This window comes from Psammomys obesus, unplaced genomic scaffold (assembly GCF_907164565.1).
Source record: "Psammomys obesus unplaced genomic scaffold, mPsaObe1.curated_primary_1811, whole genome shotgun sequence".
Classification (NCBI taxonomy): Eukaryota; Metazoa; Chordata; class Mammalia; order Rodentia; family Muridae; genus Psammomys; species Psammomys obesus.
Window position 1 is genome coordinate 59,948,296 of NW_026585644.1, and position 21,680 is coordinate 59,969,975.

At 40.9% G+C, this 21,680-nt stretch overlaps 1 protein-coding gene and 1 non-coding gene across 3 annotated transcripts in view; both read right to left on the reverse strand.

The window, feature by feature from the left end:
* Positions 1-960: 960 nt before the first annotated feature.
* Positions 961-21,680, reverse strand: part of Nipal2 (NIPA like domain containing 2) — a 99,315-nt gene continuing 78,595 nt past the window's right edge. For both annotated transcript variants that reach the window (XM_055620181.1, XM_055620189.1), the window contains 6 exons: positions 21,030-21,126; positions 10,422-10,557; positions 8,489-8,577; positions 4,828-4,891; positions 3,634-3,728; positions 961-1,869 (listed from right to left, as the gene is read on the reverse strand). In XM_055620181.1, coding sequence (XP_055476156.1) covers positions 1,757-1,869; positions 3,634-3,728; positions 4,828-4,891; positions 8,489-8,577; positions 10,422-10,557; positions 21,030-21,126 — 594 coding nt within the window. In that variant the 3' untranslated portion in view covers positions 961-1,756. The remainder of the gene's footprint in view (positions 1,870-3,633; positions 3,729-4,827; positions 4,892-8,488; positions 8,578-10,421; positions 10,558-21,029; positions 21,127-21,680) is intronic.
* On the reverse strand, positions 1,001-1,104 carry LOC129691649 (U6 spliceosomal RNA). The gene has a single exon (XR_008722522.1). It is a non-coding gene; the product is annotated as a U6 spliceosomal RNA (small nuclear RNA).

A 21,680-nucleotide genomic window follows, 5' to 3' on the forward strand; every position in this document is an offset into this window, starting at 1 on the left:
TATCCCATGAGTGAATCTAATTTCTCAAAACCTCTAAAGCAAATATTGGAGCATACCAGCATACTGTTGTTAAGTGTGTATCTGTGCAAAATTCTACAGTGCTTTGGTCAAAACTGGGCACTGTAGCTATGAATGTGGTCCTAGGTCAAGTAAAACTCTTTTCCCAGTTTTTGAAACCAATGTCAAGATTTACTAGAAATCCATAGTTCAAAGCAATGGACACATAACTTATCTGAGCTTCCCAGAGCCAACGTATGTACCCATTCAGCAAAACATCATTAATTATATGACTGTTGCGTCTAGATTAATGGACACTTTTCACAGTGGCAGGAATTGTGAACAGAAGCCAGACATGGGCTTTGGGTTATTCCAGTTTGGTGAGGAGTTTACACTATAATAAAGAAAAAATTAAAGACTAGACATAGTTAAAATTAGTATATCATTAGCTCCAAGTTTAGCACATGTGTCTTCAGTGACAATGGGATAGAATGGCTTGAGTGACCTGAGGTTTTAAAATGTCACTAAGGATGGGCCTCATTATTTGGTTACAATAAATGTGTCCCCTTTTCTCACTGTTTAAATGTTAGGTATGGCATAAGGAAAACCATTATTACAGATTCTGTCTGCAAATTCATGTGAATGGGCCCATGGTGAGTGGGTGCAGCGAAGTCACACGAGGCCTAGGGCCTTCTGTGTTCACATTTGACCACGTGGCTGTATTCTAGGGCCAGATTCAAGTGACTGAAACCCACTGTTCTAATCATCTCTAATTTTTCTAGAAAAATTGGCAAAGCCTCAGAGGACTTAGGGGGAGAAATTGCATGTAGTATGAATACCCTAAGAAACTAAATGCCACTTTGAGAATTGTATTGAAAGTTAATCTCACCTGATAAAGTGTAACAATTTAAGGTGTATGACAAAAAGTTTTTCTTGAGTTTAAATGTAAATATAATAGCATCATAAGGTTGGAGAAAATGAGTTTTATTAAAAAAACATTGGTGTAAACTTTTAACACTTTATAAATTTGTGTGTCATACTTACACAGAGGCCATGATAATATGTGTATTGTTTGAGTTTTGGTATATATGCCACAGAGGTGAGCATAGTCACATCTTTTAAATGCTCCCAGTTTTTAGGCTTAAAATAATGCCAGTAGCAGGTCTTTGAGTTTTTATCATACGTCATCACAGAACGCCACTTGTAAACTCTATTTTTTAATGATGCCCTTTATTTTGAAAGGAAGATTTTAACAGGGTTGGTTTTCTGAGACGATGACTCGCCATCCTAAGAGGGAAAAGGAGTGAGTTCCTTACAAGAGGCTTATAGAAGACACCTGAGAACAAAAAGCATCAAACCTTTTTTTAAAGGCTAAAGCTGTAGCACTAGAGGGTGCTTTTGAAGCCAACAGGCAGATCCTGCGAGCCACATGCGGAAGAAACCCAGGCCTTCTATGGCCAAATCTCAAGCGTGCATTTTTGTGTGACACTCCTGCTCAAGCAGCCAGGCTCTCATTAAGATCCAGCCAGTCAGATGCTCGCTAGGGAGAGGCTCAGGGTGTGAGGAGCACTGAGTTACATTCCATAAAAGCATTAGACTGCGAGAGATTAGGAAGGCCTGACTCACCACAGGGGGGAGAGGACTGAACTGAATGTGTGCATATGTCAGCATGAAATAGCTGCTGACACACACTGAACATGTGCAATGTTTTTAAAAGGTGGTATTGGATAACAGGCCAACAGCCATCCCTCTCGGCAGTTTAGGCTTCTTTCTTCTCTCCGCTTTGGATCTTTGTTGAGTCACTTCCACCAGGCAAGGTTCCATAGGATAAGCCATTTGAATCTGGTTGTATTTTGTCCAACATTTGTTTCCCTGTGGAGATAATAATCATAAAAGACCTTTGAGCTCTTAAAGATAAAAACATCCTAATAATTTCTCTTCAGCTCTGGCCACATTTATGCCTTTGACTAATACTATGTGGTTACCCTCTCAATGAAGGTAAAACGTCAAGGAAGAAAAGGCCCACAAAAATCTCGCAGTGCTTGTCATGTGGTCACACACTTGTCCACATGATGTCTGCCCACCCTGTACTGGGAACAGAACAGGTTAGAGCAATCAGGAGAACAACACAACGCAGTCACTCACCTCCAAACCTTTCCCCACAGTGTTTCCCTCCCCCTCCACATCCATGTAACAACACAGGAAACCAGGGAACAGAAGCTTCAGGAGCCACTACGGATCCTACGCAAGAGGCTTAGTCAAGTGGGAAATAGTTTAAAAATAAATATAAAAGCCCTCAGTGCTCTGCCTGCATGGCAGAAGAGGTCACTAGGTCTCATTATAGATGGCTATGAGCCACCACGTGGTTTTGAACTCAGGACCTTTGGAAGAGCACCCAGAGCTCTTAACCTCTGAGCCATCTCTCCAGCCCTCATTTTTATTTCTTAAAGCCCCTCCCCCAAATCAATTTTAAACAAGCCATAATGAGTGCTGTTGCTGCTAATGTCAGCTCTGTCACTGAGAACTCCTGATCAGGTAGCTCACATGGCAGAGAAGAGAGGAGCAGATTCACTTTCTTGGCCTTCATTTCCCAATTTTATAGGAACTGAATGATTTTTGTTTTAAAGGCATGATGCTAACAGGTGGTGGACAAGACTACCTCTACTCCTGTATGGAAACCTGTAGGTGAGCGCTCTCCCTGCCTGGGAGTGGGTGGGTGGGGCTAGGATGGGAGGACAGTAAAGACAGGCGAACTGTGTACTGCACATGCCCAAGGTGAGCTGCTTCTCAGTGAAGCTGAGCATTGGAAAGATGGTACCCAAGGTCCCAGCCTGCATGAGTGAAGGAGGTGAGGAGGGAGAGGAGTGTTTACATTTTGGTGATTGTCGTGATATCACTGTTAGGATCACAGTGAACGAGCTTCCTCAGGCCGTCTCAGGAACAATGTTCCTCAGTATTTGGACCACCAGTTGGTCTGCAGCTGTCATGGATTTGCCATCCCCAGGTATCCATGTCCTTTGACAATTTAAGAAAACCCAATGAAGATACCCTCCAAGTAGCCCACATCAAGGCAGCCTTGTCATTTCCTCAACAATCTCATTGTTCTGTACAAAACTGACACTCTATAGATCATCAACAGTATACCTCCCTGGGCTTCATAAATGCACTTCTTAAGGTAAAAATCATGTTTTTATGTCTTCATACAAAAATAATGCCAACAATGATTAATTTATAAGGATTTTTTTTGTTTTGTTTCTGTTTTTGGTGTTTCGAGACAGGGTTTCTTTCTCTGTGTAGATTTGGCTGTCCTAGACTAGGCTGGCCTTGAACTTGCACAGATCCACCTGCCTCTGCCTCTCTGAGTGCTGGGATTACAGGCGTGTACCACCTCGCCCAGCTAGGATAAAATATTTAAAAAAATTATATTTATTTGTCAGTGTGTGTATGCATGCATGGAGATAGGAACACTTGTGGGAAGTTGGTTATCTCCATGTGAGTGTCAGGGAACAAATTCATGTCATCAGGCTTGATGTCAAGCCCTTTTACCTGCTGAACCACGACAGGCCTAAGGAGAATCTATTATAAATTAGAGAAAAAATATACATGTCTTTTTTTCTTTTTTTTTTTTTTTCTTACCAGGAATATTCCCAAAACCAATAAAAGGCTGTTGTAGATGTTCCTTTTCTCTATTTCTTGTCACTAAAAATACTCCAAGGAATGACAGAAAGCACCTGTAAGAAACATGTTAATAAAGATCACAGGAATACTGAAACAGCTTGTGACAATATTAACTGAGCTCTAACTTCCCCACAATTACATAAATTCCATCAGTTTTGTATCCCAGTTTTTTTTTTTTTTTTTTTTATTTTATGGTAGACTGCTTCAAACTAGTCTTAATTCTTACAGCCAGTAATAGTTATACCCAGAACCAAGGCTTGGGCAGTTTCCAATAAATCTCTGCCCCAGGTTTTCACCATCTGGAGGCTAATTCAGGCTCTAAACCCTTTGGGTAGACACTAGGTCTCGTTTTCTATCTATGCATGCCCAGACCCATTACTGGCATGCAATAAGAGTGCAAAGCAAGTTATTCTTTAATTTTCTAAAAAAAATCTCATTGTCCTTGGCCATAAGAATAGTCATAGTTTCCAGACCCCAGAAGTTTGGCTGTGCCCAAATGTCTTATGAAATTGAATTTTCAAGATAGATGGTTTCCTATGTTGAAAATAGACTAGGCTCAAGTTTGCATAACAATGGTCATGCTGAATAACAGATCAAGAAGCAGCTAAGCATTGATGGGGTGTGCTTGGAGCCAATGGAAGTGGCTATTCACTGGCAGCAAATCACAAAGGCTCGGCTCTCTGCTTGCTTGCAATGTAAGCAGTGACATCCACCACATTTTAAGGGCTGAGCTGGTGCTCTAAGACAGGAAGTTTTAACCTGAAGCTATCAAATTTAAAACTAAGGATCTACCACAGTCTTGACCTTTTATTTTGGGTGATCCAAAAGGCATCCATGTTTGTCAAATTGAGATCTACCCTAAGAGTTCCCAAAGGAAAGGTGAGCCTGATAGAGTACTAAAAGGCTATGGAACAACCACAGAAACCAGTGGATTTATCGTGATTTTGTCTAGAACTAAAAAATCCCCAATGTTGCAGAACTCTCAAAGGGCACATAAGCCACAAAGCCAAGGGCAGAGCCTTGTGCAGAGTATTAAGTTGAAAAATGTTTCTTATAGTATGTTCCCATTTTCTATAATTCAGGTACAATGCCAAAAGTCCTATACAAAATTAATAGAACTTCACATACCTTACCTCTGAGACATTTACTCACCCAAAAAGATATATAAATATAGTGAGAAAAGCAGCACCAAGGAATTCCTGGTAAAATATGATGCCTATATAAGAACAGGAAACAAAGTCAATTTTAGGGTAGGGTCATTTACAATACCAACACATCATTTTAAAAAAATTGTGTTAATGCATTTTTTCTATGTGTGATTTCCCTTAAAATGTACATTTAGTATTTTAATTTGAAGACTTAGTATGCTATTCCTTTTTTTCTGTTTATCTCCTTTAAAATATATTTTTATTAATTATAATTTATTCACTTTGTATTCCAGCTGTAACCCCTCCTTCATTCCCTCCCAATTCTGCCCTCCCTCTTCTCCTCTCATGCCCCTCCCCCAGTCCACTGACAGGGGAGGTCCTCCTCCCCTTCCCTCTGACCCTAGCCTATCAGGTCTCATCAGGACTTTCGGCATTGTCTTCTCTGTGGCCTAGCCATCAGGCAGAGGTGATCAAAGAGGCAGCCACTGAGTTCAAGTCAGAGACAATCTCTGTTCACATTACCAGGGAACCCACTTGAATGCTGAGCTGCCATGGGCTACATCTGTGCAGGGGTTCTAGGTTATCTCCATGCATGGTCCTTGGTTGGAGTATCAGCCTTAGAAAAGACCCCCTGGGCCCAGATTTCTTGGTTCTGTTGCTTTCCTTGTGGAGCTCCTGTCCCCTCCAGGTCTTTCTATCTCCCCCTTCAGAAGATTCTCTGCACTCTGCCCAAAGTTTGGCTTATGAGTCTCAGCATCTGCTTTGATACCCTGCTGGGTAGAGTCTTTCAGAAGCCCTCTGTGGTAGGCTCCTGTCTTTCTGTATGCTATTCTTACACTTTAAGTTACTCAAAAATTTTACATGGGCTTGCAGGCTTAATATAATTACAAATATTATAAAACTAACATGGTTTTTGTAAGGAGAAATTTCATTTTTGTCTACATATGCATGTATTTGTGTATGCATGTGTAGTCATATGTATGCACATACACTTGTGCTGTGTAGAGGCCAGGGCATAACCTCAGGGGCTTTTCTCATGAGCTGTTCACCACCTTGCTTTTAGAGGTAGGGTCTCTCATTGGCCTGGAGCTTATCAATTTGGCCAGGCTGGCTAGCTAGTGAGCCTATGGGATCATAGTACAGCTTGCATGGAAAGCACTGTACTGCCTGGGCTGTCTTCCCAGCATTGGAAACAGAAATTTCTTATCCAGTCCAGGTTTTCTCTGTGGAACATGCAAGAGAACAAAACTCCAGTGCCCATTTTCTACCTATGGTTTCATCAGGAGTCAGTAAACCCACCCTGAGAGTCTGGGTGGAACCTGAGGCCACTGGCATGAGTATCTGCTGCAGCCGTGCTAGCCCTATGGCTATGTCCTGTGTTCTGTAATTCTGGCTAGATGCCCATATGGGCACTAGAAAAATCTCTGGCAACTTGGTGTTGCCCTACCTCCATTTTTCTCCATGAAGCTCCCTTCCATTTCCTTCTGGTTTTCTCCTGTAGGCTACAGGGAAATGCATATATCATTTGCTCCGATGAGCTTCTCTTTAAAAATGTTTTTATTAACTTCATACTATTTTTCTATAATGGCTACACTATATTTTTATTTATGTCATTTAGCAATGGTACAGGTGTTAACATTCTAGTGTTTTATATCCTTGCTTCTTGGTTTTTGTTTGTTTGTTTGTTTGTTTGTTTGGCCTAGGGTTGGAGAAATTGCTCAGCAGTTAAGAACATTAGCTGCTCTTCTAGGGGTCCTGAGTTCAATCCCTAGCACCCGCATGGTATCTCATAACCATCCATAACTGTAGTCTCATGGGATCTAATGCCTTCTTCTGGTATGCAGATGTACATGCAGACAAAACACCCACATACATAAGACACACGAGCAAACAACTCTTTGGTTTGGTGTTGGTGCCACATTCTTTTAACCCCACTACTCAGGAGGCAGAGGCAGGCAGATTCTGTGAGTTTGAGGCCAGCCTGGTCTTCACAGTGATTTCAGGACAGCCAACATTATGTAGAGAGACACTGTCCCCAAAACAAAACAACCCCCCAAATAGTCATCATTCTAATGGGCATGAACTGGAATCTCATTTTATTTTCTTAATGATTACTGACGTTGAACATTTTCATTTGCTTTTTGGCAATTTTATATTTTCTTTGCAGAAACACTTAGGTTCTTTGCCTGCCTGAAAATCAGGTCACTTGTGGTTTTGCTGCTGACTTGTAGAATCAGAGTAGAATTTTTTTTAAAGGTCCTTGATAAATACCATGAAATTCAGTTCTGGGAGAGCGGTACTACTTCCCCAAGCCCATAAGGGTGCCTATGATTGTGCAGCCTTGTCGATGCTGGCTACTGTAATAAAACCACTAATTAACTCATTAGCAAGGAAGTGGTGTCTCATTTCAACTTTAAGCTGTATCTTTTGTTGTGGGGAGGACAGGGCCATTGAAAAGCTTTACTGCCATTCCATAGGCAACCAGAAGATGAACTGCTATCATTCCCAGAAAGTCCCAGCAATAAATCATCAGTTTCTCAGTCTACCGAGCATTATATCTAGCCCTGTTAGCTGAAAAGACTTCTGCTCAGGGAGCTACATTATTTTACATTTTACTGTATATTGATTATTATGCTGTAAGTCATGCCTGTAACTCTTTTTGCTTTGTTTTAATTTCCTGATGATTCTAGGAGGTACCAACATACAGTCTTTTCTCACCGTCACCAGAAAGCACCAGATACTAAGAAAGACAGATACCTTGGGATATAATCTTTTCTTTAAGCATTTCTTTGATGTTCAATTTTTTTTTTGAAACAGAGGTTGTATGAATTAATTCAAGCACTTGTCTGCTGGGCTGGACCTGGTGCTTCACATCTGTGATCCCAGCACTCAGGATGTAGAGGCAGGAAGATCATGAGTTAGGGGCCAGCCTAAGCTACTTAGCAAGTTCCAGGACAGTGTTGGACTATATAACAGTAGCCTGATGAGAAAATGACAAATACATCAAAAAGCCACTGAGCCAGGACCTATCATTATCAAGTTTATAAATGATTTCCTTGAATTTATTTTATTTTGATTTGGACCAATTTTTAAATTTGTACTTTTTAACAGTCTTATCTCTGCAATGTAAAAAGTATTCATTAAAATACAAGAGAGGAAATAGCAAATGTAGAAGTCTGTCAGGCCTTCCCTGCAATGGTAAATTTAGATAAGGGACCCCATTTTCTCACTAAAGTGATGAGGAGTACAGAAGGATGAGTTTCAAAAAATTGGGGGTGTTTGCTTAGAGGCAACACTCAAGAGGATTTTTCAGTCACTTTGATTAGCAGGAGCTACAAGCAGAAGACTCAAGAACATAGAACAAAGGGAAGTATCTTGAACTCATAAGAAAACTAATTTGAGCTCCAATGCCAGGAAGCCCTTTGTGGTCATTAGAACTCTCCAGCTAATAAGAGCCATCCCCAAACAGACCTGAGTTGCCTCAGGAGGCAGAGAGCATTGGAGAACAGTCACACAAAGGGGATCACCATGGAGGAAGTTAGAGGCTGGTTGGAGGCTGGGAACATGAGCTCCCCAGAGTTTCCTTGTTGTTCTTTCTGACTCCTGAGAGAATCTTGTACCTGTGGTGGGGGTGGATTCACCAAGCACAGAAGGCCAGCACTCACCTGCGATGATGGCACTAGTTGTAATGAAGACATGGTTGACTGGCACCACTGTGGTCATTGTGTAGAGTTTTGTGGCTTGGTTCAGGAACCTAGAGAAGATGGCATTTACTGAAGCTCTGGTTTGGCAGTGTTCAGCAATGCGCTGACAATAACTTCAAGAGCTGTGTGCTCTGCAGCTACGACTACAAAGGGAAGGAAGTGCAGTGAGAGGGCACTTCCAATCAGCAGTCACAGCCCAGACACATCTCATGTACGAGATCAGATGTCAGGTTTTATGGTCCGTTTAAACCAACAACAATAACAATGAAAAGCAATTAATCATATTCTGAGGCCACAGAAGTTTGAGTTGGAAATGATTCAAGCTGCTGGACCAGTATCCCACCGGGTTGATTCGTTAGGATAGACCCTAGAATCTGTTAAATACCATATCTGGGAACATATAGCTATCCACTGACATGCCACGTGCCAAGAAAGGAGATGGAGAGGCAAAGGAATGTTTCAAGAGCGATGCTGGGTGCTCCAGCTGCAGAGCATGTGTGCGAGCTGAGCTTCCTGCTGCGGCCACCACCAGGAGCTCCAGTTCTCACGCTGGCTTTGCTGCTCTGGCGGTGGCAACGAAGTGCCGCCATGCATGTACATCCCCTGGAGGTTTCAAAAGCGCTGCTGTAGGTAGGGCAAGTGACAGGGACTTGTCCAGCAAGGAGCAACAGATGTCTAAAATAACTGAAAAAAAAAAAAAAAAAAAGCAACAACAACAAAAAAGGAGGTTTGTGGATAAAGCTAACATGTGTGTGTGTGTGTGTGCTAGTGTGTATGTGTGTGTGCATGTGTGTGAACACATTTGTCTAAATAAATCTTCTCAGGTAATTCTAATGGGACCTAAGGTTGAAGAGTATGCTTTTACTTTGTGATGGTGGGCAGGAGTTAAATAAGGCTGACAGGATGCAGTCGTCCTTCAATTGTGTCTGCCTTTAAATTCATGAAGCATGGTGTAAGGATAATGAACTAATATCCCAAAAGGCACTGTCACAGTGCCAATTAATTTAGAAGACAGAAGTGTCGAAATAACAATATGCAAGTATGATAAACACACTCAGTCTAAGAAGGTGACAGATGAAGGCCTGGATTTCTCCTGTCACCCTCCTGCCATAGCCCTAGGACCTACTTAGAAAATACACAACTTAGACTTTGCTGCTGTCTATAGGATAAGCCCCCCACATGAGCAGCTTGAGCTCTGGCTTTCTTCTTGGAACGGGAGTGATACTTTGCATAGCATTTTAGGGTGAACTCTGTCTAACTCAAATGAACCTATCAGGCATAGAGCAGTTCACTTGCAACATGAAAGTGGGAGAGTGATTAAAGTAGATGGAGGTGGGACAGGGATTAAAACTGTCCCATGTCACCAGTATTAGTACTCAAGAGAAACATGAAACAATCATCCTGAAATCCTATGGGTATGAAGAAAAATCTGGCCAAAGACTCAAAGTTATGGGGAAAGGGTTTTCCTCTGGGCCAAATGTCTGGTTTTGTCCATCTCTAGGCAATTAATGAGCATGAGCTAAGAGATGGAGGTGAAGGGGTCATGCATGTCTATATTTAGAATGAAACCCTGGACGTGGACCTGCCCCTTTGATTTATTGCTAATGACAACCTGTGTACGATGGTATTAATTACAAGCAGAAGAACATCAGGGAAGCATCAAGCACACTTAGCTGGACCAAGGCCGAACTTTAGAATTACAAGACACAAAGGCAGTGCTTAGTACAAACTAATTACTGACGGGAAGAAGAAAGCAAAGCATGCTGGCTATGCAGAAACTGGAGGTCCTTTAGCCTGAGACCCATTGTACTTCACCTTAATTATCATCTAAGCCAGTGCACAGAGAGAGAAGCACAGGAATCCTGAAAGGTCGAGTTTGTAGACACCGACTTACTTGACTTGGAAAATACAAGAGGCTATCATGATGACAAGCATGATATAGAAGATGGCGTCAGTCAGCTGCATTTTACCCGTCACAGAAAGGGTGATCATGCCTGAGACAGCTCTTACTGAAATCACAGTCAACGAGGCTGGAAGAAAAAACACAAATGAAATATTTGAGACAGATGTACAGATACATATCTTAAGTTTACTTGCTGGAGTGACAAATGTGCCGATTACTTTCAGAACAATGTTTGTGAGGGCACAGGGACACACACACACACACTCACTCACATACCTCTGCTCTGCTGCTCACACATCGCTGAGTTCATTCACCATGAGACAGGGTGCCCTCTACTGGAGTAAGGTGCTCACTTTCCAGCCCTGACTGTGGGAAGACTGTCATCACTAACGGATGTGAAAGGCAAGAGCCATGAAGGGAATCAATAGGTCTGAGTGCTAATGCAGCCTTACAGGGAAAACGACAAACACGTGAAAGTTCAGAGCTAAAACAGGCGAGAAGCCGGGAAATAAAGAGCTGCTCATTGAATAGTTGGAGCTTACTGAGGGTTGTGCTAAGATTTTGTTAGTGATGCTAAACCCTTCCTTGTCCATTCTGACAGACACAATAAAGAGGACCAGAACCAGAACTGAACATTCATTTCTCAGACTGAACCATAACTATGATGTCTACATAAGCAGTATCTACTGATTTCATGTGCTGAGGAGGGACTCTGGTGAACACACTTTTCATAGGTTCCAGAGAACAAGTAAGAAAAAGAGATTAGTAAGTGCACTGTCAGAGAAGTGTATTTTCTTCTCACATTCCTGTAGGATTCCAGTGCTTTCTATCTGTCTCAGATCCCTTGAAATTAGGTTGCAAACAATTTCATCATTTAGGGTGAAACCCCTAGAACATCCTCACATGGGAGCTCAGACGGCTCAGCATGTGAAGTGGCTGCTGTGTGAACACAGGAACTGAGTTTAGATCCCCAGAACTGTGTGCATGTGAGATGGGGTAGGGAAGACAGTGGGTCCTGGGGGTTCCTGGCCAGCCAGCCTCGCTGAAACAGCAAGCTTCAGGCTCAGTGAGATGGTCTCAGAGAGGCAGAGAAACAACTGAGAAAGACTGTTCAAAGTCCGTCTCAGGCCACTGGACATGAACACCGAAGCAAGGCACACGCATGACACACACAGACACACCACACATAAAACATTCACAAATAATTTAACTGCAAGGGAAAGGTGATGTGAAAGAAAAATACTCCTGTATTACTACTGCTCTACATGGCCATAATACATCAGAATGTTTTCCTTTTTAGTTTTTAAAAAGATCATATAAGAGACATAAGAATGTGTTTAAAATAGGTAGACAGCCTCCATAACTTAATTTTTTTAAATTCTGAAGATACACTATAATTTGAAAAGTACACTTCCAAACTAGGCATTTTCTTTCAACTAAAAGTTACAGTTATCAGAGGAGATAGGAGATAAATCCTAAATGAATCTCCAATCTCAGCAGAGAGGTCTCCCAGCCTCGACCACACCATCTTGCAGTGTCTTTGCCTGGTCTGTTTAGACGTCAAATATCATATCAGACTGATTAAGACAACTTTCTGATCTTAGCTCATCTACCAATTCTAAGCTCTATAGAGATTTGTAGGTTACTCAGTGGTTAAATGTGTTGAGCTTTTCAGAGACCCCAACATCCTCCTAAAACTCACTGACTGAAACTGGAGCACAATGGGGTTATGGGCCCATGGTCTATATCTATATAGCTCGTTCTTTCAGAGAGCTAATTTTTTTCAATAGTTTTTATTTTAATTTTTATTAATTTTATTAATTAATTATTCACTTTGTATCCTCCCATAAGCCCCTCCCTCCTCCCCTCCCAATCCCACCTTCCCTCCCCCTTCTCCATGCATGCCCCTCCCCAAGTCCACTGATAGGGGAGGTCCCCCTCTCCTTCTTGCTGATCCTAGTCTATCGGATCTCATCAGGAGTGGCTGCATTGTCTTCCTCTGTGGCCTGGTAAGGCTGCTCCCTCAGAGAGCTAATTAATGGAGAAGGAATTGAATACATTGTTCCATTAGATTCAGAACCTCAGGGTTACAGATGGCCTTAGAGGTCAGCCAATTTAACCATCAAATAATTTCAAATTAAACTTGAGCAAAACAAACAAACAAACTAGAAATCTTTAGAAAGCTGCTAAACAAACTACCAACTTCTATAATTGATCATAGCTGGAAGCATGAACAACTGCTATTTTCATAACTATGCAAGTTACTTCCTGGCTGGTATCAAGTACTACAAAGTACTTGTTTTTGCTACGTTTTTTTAGGCTGAGGGAGAGTGGTTGATAAGAATTGTTGAAATTCAAAACTGTCACACAGTGTCAGTATAATGTACATCAAAGACCTACCCAAGCAAAAAGAGAAGGCTGGAGAACACTAAGATACTATCAGTTGTCACCTATGACACTGGAGTATAACAAAATCTAAATTAAAATATCTATAAAAGCTACATGTTCATTTAAAAATTAGAAAATGCAGAAATTAACTATCATCGTAATACCCTCAAGTCATTTCTTAACATTTGGGCACATCATTATTTTACCCTTTTCAAGGAAGAATGTGTTACAACATGTGACTAATATAGTTTACACACTTAGGAGTATATTTTTCATCACCATTAAGTATTTTCTGTGTCATGAAGCAATCAAGCCTTGCAATGGCTGTCAAGAATGCCTTTGTGTAAAGTATATAATTTATTTTGACCATTTCCTATTTTTGGATACTTAGACTGAATAATTTCTTCTCTTACATTAAAATGAGGCTGCAGTGAATTTTCTTGAACATACTCTGCCCATCATTCTGCCTGTTTCTGTGGAAAATCACTGAAGGGCAATCACTGTGTCGACAGCCGTTGTGTGAGGCTTTGAAATAGCCTTGCAAACAGCCTTCTGGAGAATGGTGTCATGCTGTCACACTGTGTCAGTTTTCAGGATACTCACTTTTATTGTTTTCTATTTTCTTAACCACCAGTCATAAACACACATTCCTGCAATTGTTGTCCCACATTTTCCCAGAAGCTTGTTCATTGCTGTTTTTGATGTCTGGCTCTCAGTTTAAAGTTAGTTCTAGGATTCTGGGTTCCCCAGCACTCTGATCCTTGAGTGGACTGTGTATAGAGGCTTCAGGTTTTGTTTTGTTTTTTAAAGAAAGGAGGTCACAGATTGTCATTAATAAGATAGTACAACAAAACTCAAAACCACACCCAAGTAATAAAAACCCACCATATATATTCTGAGATTTCACAGACATTCAAAAATTGCTAAGAAAATAAAATTTAAATGCTCTCAGCACACACAAATGGTAAATGTTTGAGGTGATCGGTATGTTTACTATCCTGATGTGATCACAACAGTGCTTAAAAATTATATTATCCCTTTACCCCATAAATTAATATAGTTATACACTATCACTTTAATTAAAGTCTCTAAAAATAGGAATATTTGAGGGATATTATGGAAACCTACTACAGTAGAAGCTTCTTAAATATATCCATCTATAGAGACAATCTAAATGACATCAGCAAATAATGGGAAGACAGCCCCAGTGGCCATTCTTTGTCATCAAACAAAGCTTCTAGTCCTGGGATTGGGTTACAGTTAATTGAGTTGTTGGCCGTGGAAATCCTCATGTAAACCAGGCTATTACTAAGACTATATGTTGTTCTCCACAAGTGATGTTAAGGGCTCATTGCTGAAGACAATACCCACATAACGCACTGAACATGGAGAAGCTGAGCTGGTGCCTGTATAGAACCTTTACCCCTATATCCTAGAGTCTTTGATGTAGGAAGCTACTCTTCAGACTACCAAAAGAAACACAAATACCAAGGCAGCCATCTACAATGGCGTCTTGCCAGCAAGACATGTTAGGGCAATGATGATACACAGCTTGTGGGAGTAGCCCACCAATACCTGGTCTGACTTAAGGCCCACTCCATGAGATGGAATTCATACCCAACACTGCCTGGGTGACTATGAATCTAAGAACAGCTAGCCCAGGGACCTAGAGCCAAATACTACTGGTCTAAACTAAAAGTAGCAATGAATTAAATGACTCCTGATGACATTCTACTCTGCTCATAGGTCAGGGCCTTGCTCAGCCATCATTAGAGAAGTTTCCTCCAGTAACAGCTGGAAACAAATACAGAGACCCACAGCCAGATGTTACACAGAGAGTGATAGACCTTGGAAAACTCAGCCCTAAACAGGATGTCTCCATCAAACCCCTCTTCTCAGGGATCAGAGTCCCCTGTGGAAGAAGAGGCAGAAAGCGTGTGAGAGCCAGAGGGGATGGAGGGCACCAAGGAAACAAGGTTCTCTAAACCAACATGATGAAAACACATATGAACCAGGTCCTTTGCTTTGCATAATGGCTTCTGGTTTAGTGTTTTTATGGGATTCCTGAGTATGCCCACGAGTGAGTATTTCTCGTGCCTTTGCTCAGGCTCTTTTTCTTCTGGTTGTTTTGCCTAATGTGTTTGTTTCTGATGTGTTAGCTTTGGTGTTATTTTATTGTATCTTATTTTATTTTATTATCCCTTAGAAGCCAGTTTGTTTTCTAATGAGAGACAGAAAGAGAGTGGATCCAGATGGGAAGAGAGGTAGAAGAAACTGGGAGAGGTTGAGGGAGAGAAACCATAATTAGGATATGTTATATGAAAAAGTCCATTTCCAATTAAAAAACATGTCAACAATTTGACTCTGTGTGTGTGTGTGTGTAAAGAAATGACATCATCAAGTACAGGCAAAGCCAGCTACTCATTGGAGACTCTCTTGTTTCCCCTTCCCTTTTCTTCCCTCCCCTCCCTCTCTCCTTTTCTTCTTCTTTCCTCCTTTTTCTTAAAAAAAAATTTTTTTTTTGAGATAGGATCTCAATGTAATGCAGGCTGGCCTCAAGTTCAAGCTGAGTCTGGCCTTGAACTCCTGATTTTCCTGCCTCCATATCTGAAATACTGAGATTATAGATATTTTGATATATTACACAATCAATATTATTAGAGCAACAATGAAGACAAAACTACCCGGACACTTCCAACCCATCTTATTCACCTCAAACTTTGTCTCATGTGTGCCTTCTCATTTTTTTTAATTTTAGTTTTCTGTATATGGATATTTTTCCTGCATGTGTGGCTGTGTATAACATGCACGCCTGATGCTTGGAGTTACAGATGTTTGCGGACCACCATGGGACTCACCCCAGGCCCTCTGGAAGAGCAGCTAGTGCTCTTAAACACTGTGTTGTCTCTCCAGCCCCTCACGCGCACTTCAAATCATGTACAGGGAAGTACATTGTATGCTACTTTCTTCATTTTATATAACAGTATAAAGTTTTCAAATCCGGCATGATTTCTATAACTTTTTTTTTTTTAAGTCATTAGTGATCACTGTAAAATGTCCAGACATTGAGATGTGCACAGGCTATCTCTACTTTATTTATCTTTAAATTTTATATTAGTTTATTTACTTTACATCCTGTGGGTGCCTTCTCCCGCTCCTCCTCCCAGTCCCCCATTACCCCTCATTCCTCTCCCCTCTTCCTTTTTGGGGGGAAAGGGAGAGCCCCTGCCCCCTCATTCCCTACTTTGATAAGAAAACTTTTAGTATTTCACCACCCAGTTCTTTAGCAGAAATGGATATTAAACTTTAATGTGCCTTTTGACATATATTGAGACAACTATACAAAATTTTCTTCTCATAAGTCCCAGGGACTGAACTCAGGTCCTCAGACTCGGCAGCAAATACCTTTACCTGTTGAACCATTTCCCTGGCTCCAATAATGAGTTTCTCTCAGAATCATCTTTTCTTAGTTAACTTAGATGTTTATTGAACACTCACTGGGCTTTCTTCTAGGTAAATATAGTACAAATAAAATACACATTTCGTATCTTCATGGGATTACTCTGGCAAGGAAGCTAAGATCACAGCAATGTATTAAACATGTAAGTAGAATGCAAGTGAAAATGCCACAGAAGAAATCACCCAGTTTCATCAGGCTTCATGGTCCTGAGGCTCAGCTTTCTCTGGGTCCTACTGTTAATATTTCATTTAGGATTTTTGTATCAATATTAGGCAGAGAAATTAGTTTATAGTATTCACTATATATATATATCACAAATAGTGAATATATATATATTTTATTATATATATATATCTGAAATATATATATTTCAGATTTGGAGGTCTGCATTATCTGGTCATTTTAAAAGTAAAAGATTTCTTCCTGTGTCTGCATGGTCCCAGCATCAGAACAATGTCCCCTTAAAGGTTGAAGACATTGCCTTGGCACTGTCTAGACCAACTTCCTTTTAGGGCCTGGCTTTGGAGTAACTCTTTCCTCTCTTCCACCGTTATTTTCCTTTAACAATAAGTTATGAATTTTTATATAGGAAAAAACTAAGCAATTTGTTTATGTTTTACTAAATATGTGTTTGTATGTCTATCTGTATTTCCACCCATCTATCTCTCCTGTGTATTTTTGAATGTTTGTGATTTTTTTTTCTGATGAAGAATTTATTTTATTCATTGTCTTTGAAGATCTGCTTCCTAGGTTTTTTTTTCTCAGTCTGCTGTTTTTATGTTTTCTATTTCATTAAATTTTGCCATTATTTTAATCAACTACTACTTTCCACCTTCCTTTTATTTATTCTCTTTTTTTTACTACTTCTTGAGCTGAGTGTGATTTTGGTTTACACCTAGAACAATAATTTTCTGTGACCATAGTATTAATCAACCATTTGCAGGCTTTAATATTAAGCATTTTCACAATGATCTTGAATCTATGTGCTGCAACTAAACATGGTTTTGCATTGTGAGGCTGCAGCTGGACACTATTAATGCTTACAGAGGCAAGCTTTTATAAGTATCTAGTTTTGTAATTATTTTCTGTTTTTATTTCACTGTGAATGTGATTTGTTGTATTCAACTTTCTGGAATTTATTAAGGACCTTTTGGTTGGCCAATTATGAAATCTGTATTTGTAAATGACACATACCATAGGAAAGGAGGGACACACTGTTTTTGGGAGATAAAGATTCATTATTAGATGGTCCAGTTCAACAATAAGTGTCCAAATACTGTAAATACATTTGTATGCCTCTTTGTGTTCCACAGAGAGATGTCTAATCCTCTTACCTCTTAGTGCACATCTCCGAGATTTTCTCATCCCATACTAGACACGATGCACCTCTGAACTAGACTCTTTACTTATTTTTAAATTTTTATTTGAGATAGGGTCTCACTATGTATTCCTGGATGTTCTAAAACTCACCATGTACACCAAGCCAGCTTCGAATTCACAGAGATCCACCTGCCTCTACCTCCTGAGTGTTAGGATTTAAGGTGTACACCACCACGACCAGCAAGACTAGATCTCTTCTTAGCAGAATACTCTTGCTTGTCAGAAGTATTTAATAGTTATTGCCTGGTTTTTAACTTAGGAAACCACGACAGCTGCCTTCTTCTGCTTTAGGCATATATTACACAACTCTAGGTAAAGGACAGACGTATACAGACTCAGGACATTTCCTACCTAGCAAGGCTGACTAGAGATGGGGCTGTTCCTGAGGGAGGCCCCAGCACTAGCACTGTGTGCTAATCATGGCAGGTGTAGGGACCTGAGGAGGAGGGAACATTGAACAGACCCATTCTAGAAGACAGCAGGTGTGTGTATGTCTGTTTCAATAACTCACACACAGCTGCACCCACACATATTGACTAAATCCAATTCAGAACCATTTTGAAGTTTAAACTGAGAGTTTCTCTGAAGCCCAACTTGAAAATCTTTCTTTTTTTTTTAAATCTTTTATTATTTTTTTTTTATTAATTACACTTTATTCATTTTGTATCCCCCCATAAGCCCCTCCCTCCTCCCCTGCCGATCCCACCCTCCCTCTCCTTTCTGCATGCATGCCACTCCCCAAGTCCACTGATAGGGGAGGTTCTCCTCTTCTTTCTGATCTTAGTCTATCAGTTCTCATCAAAAGTGGCTGCATTGTCCTCTACTGTGGCCTGGTAAGGCTGCTCCCCCCTCAGGGGGAGGTGATCAACGAGCAGGCCAATCAGATTATGTCAGAGGCAGTCCCTCTTCCCATTACTATGGAACCCACTTGGACACTGAACTGCCATGGGCTACACCTGTGCAGGGGTTCCAGGTCATCTCCATGAATAGTCCTTGGTTGGAGTATGAGTCTCTGGGAAGTTCCCTGTGTTCAAATTATCTTGTTCTGTTGCTCTGCTTGGGGAGTTCCAGTTCCCTCCAGCTCTTACTATTTCCCACTTCTTACATAAAACTCCATTCACTCTGCCCATCAGTTGGCCATCAGGCTCAGCATCTGCTTTGACAGTCTATACTGCAGAAGCTTTCAGAGGCCCTCTGTGGCAGGTTTCAAGGTTGTTTCCTGTTTTCTTCTGGCTTTCAGAGGCCCTTTGTAGCGGGTTCCTAGGTTGTTTCCTATTTTCGTTTACTTCTGATGTCCATCCTCTTTGCCTTTCAGGATGGGGATTGAACATTTTAGTTAGGGTCCTCTCTTTTGCTTAGTTTGTTTAGATGTACAGCTTTTAGTGGGTTTATTCTATATTGTATGTTTATATGAGTGAGTATATACCGTGAGTGTCTTTTTGCTTCTGGGTCAACTCACTCAGGATGATCCTTTCCAGGTCCCACCATTTACCTGCAAATTTCATGATTTCCTTATTTTTCACATACCCTAACTTGTGGGACACAATGAAAGCAGTGCTAAGAGGAAAGTTCATAGCACTAATTGCCTTCAAGAAGAAATTCGAGACAGCTCATTCAAGCAACTTAATGGCCCACTTAAAAACCCTAGAAAAAGAAGAAGCAGACACACCAAAAAGGAGTAGACGGCTGGAAATAATCAAACTCAGGGCTGAAATCAATCAATTAGAAACAAATAAAACAATTCAAAGAATCAATGAAACCAAGAGCTGGTTCTTTGAGAAAATCAACAAGATCGACAAACCCTTAGCCAAGCTAACTAAAAGGCAGAGAGACAACACCCAAATCAACAAAATCAGAAATGAAAGGGGGGACACAACTACAGACACTGAGGAAATCCAAACAATCATTAGGACTTACTTCGAAAATCTTTCTTTTTAAAAAGTGGTTTCATCGAGGTATTGAATTAGAGGCTGAAACTCATAGCCAAACTCTGAGCAGAATGCATGGAATTTTATGAAAGAAGGGGGAGATGGAAAGACTGGAGGGGACAGGAGCTACAAAAGGAGAGCAACAGAACCATAAAAACTGAGCCCTCGGGAGGCCTGCAGAGACTGATACCCTAACCAAGGACAATGCATGAGGAGGACCTAAAACCCCTGCTCAGATGTAGCCCATAGACTCAGTTTCCAAGTAGGTTCCCTAGTGAGGGGAGCAGGTGCTGTCTCTGACATGAACTCAGTCATGTCAGAGCTGGCTCTTTGACCATCCCCCTCCCTGAGCGGGGAACAGCCTTGCCAGGCCACAGAGGAAGACAATGCAGCCAGTCTTGATGAGACCTGATAGGCTAGGGTCAGAGGGAAGGGGAGGAGGACCTCCCCTATCAGTGGATTAGGGGAGGGGCATAGGAGGAGAAGAGGGAGGGTGGGATTGGAAAAGGGAGAGGGCAACAGCTGGGAATAAATTGTAATAAATAATAATAATTTAAAAAATTCCAAAAAAGGTGATTTCATTTACATTTATGTTCACAGTTGTTATATATGATCTTAATACTTTACTTTTATTTTCAGTATTTTTCTATATGATACACATTTTCTCTTTTCTTGTTTGCTTTTACTCTCCCTATCTTGTAACTTGAAAAGAAACAAATACAAAATTTCTCCATATGTTTTTTTGATGCAAGACACAGGCAGATGGTGTTTGTACAGGGTACATTTGTTTCTAAAAGCAGCTGCCATAAATACAAATCCTCCTGCCCAAAGGACTAAGAGATGAGGTGGGAAGATGAAAAGCCAGAAGCTTGTTAGTACGGTGAGGTGCAGCTTATCCCATGGCATCAGGACAGCCATCAAGTTTGGTCCATCTAATGGCAAAGAAGTGTTAAAGGAAGAGTTTTAAATACATTATTAAAAGAAAATTACTCAGAATGTGCAGTGAGCTCTCCTAATATTGGTCTGTAAACAGATGAGAAAGATCTAGAGAGATGGGGGAAGAAAGAAGGAAGAAGGGATATGTTAAAATACAGTTGCTTATCTAAGCACCAGGTTTCAAACCTTTCCAGGAGCCACTGGGACAAAAGTAAACAAAGAATGAGAAAAATACAGTGTTTAAGAAAATCATGCTATTCATGTTTATGTTCAATATTAACCATATTTAAGTTAAAAATGTAACAGGATGGATCTTGTTACCAAATTGAGCTCATTACTTTTTTCCTTTTAATATTTTCAATTATTCTTTTTATTTTCATAATTTAGACTTCCTTTTAAGGGTCAGAGTTATAACACAGAAACAGTACAAGCACCTATCCACGCATTTCTCTTCCAACCTCCCTTCTGACTTAGCACAGTCCCTTAGACTCAGAACACAGTGCTTACCAAGGAGTGCCACGAGGGTGAGCAGGATCACTATGTGCTTCATTCCTTTTCTTTTATGAAAATACAGAAGGATGCAGAAAACTAAGATTTCTAAAATCTAAAAATGAAAAAGAGTTAAAAAAAAGAGTAAGTTTCTTTACATTGGCTACAGGATGCCGCAAATACCTGTTTGGGCTTGCCATGCCCCTCGTGAGCCTTGGGGCAGCTGAGGTTCCCAGTTGACTATAAATGTAGGGCAGGACCATGATCCTCAGTCACCCAAAGACCATGGATACCACCTGCCCAGCAGTGACACTAAGCCCTGCTCTTCAGTCTCATTTACCCAGCTGTTTCCTGTCCCTGTGTGCGCTGAGCAGACACGCAGCCCTGCTAAGACAGGCAATCCCTTAACTCTTGATTTCTACCTTTGGCCAGGTCCTTCCATAGCCATGCCCCACTGCAGAGGCTCCCGGCTTCTCCATCCTTTATCCTTGGTCAGACTCCTCCTTCCCTTCCCTGCTTCCATCACTTCCTCTAACTCTTTGTTATTTCCATATAGCTCTGTGCTCTGCCCAGAATGTTCTTCATCAATCTTCACACAATGACTCCTTCTAGTCATTCAGCTCTGACCTGAAATGTCATTTCCTTAGAGGTTTCCCTTATGACTTGATC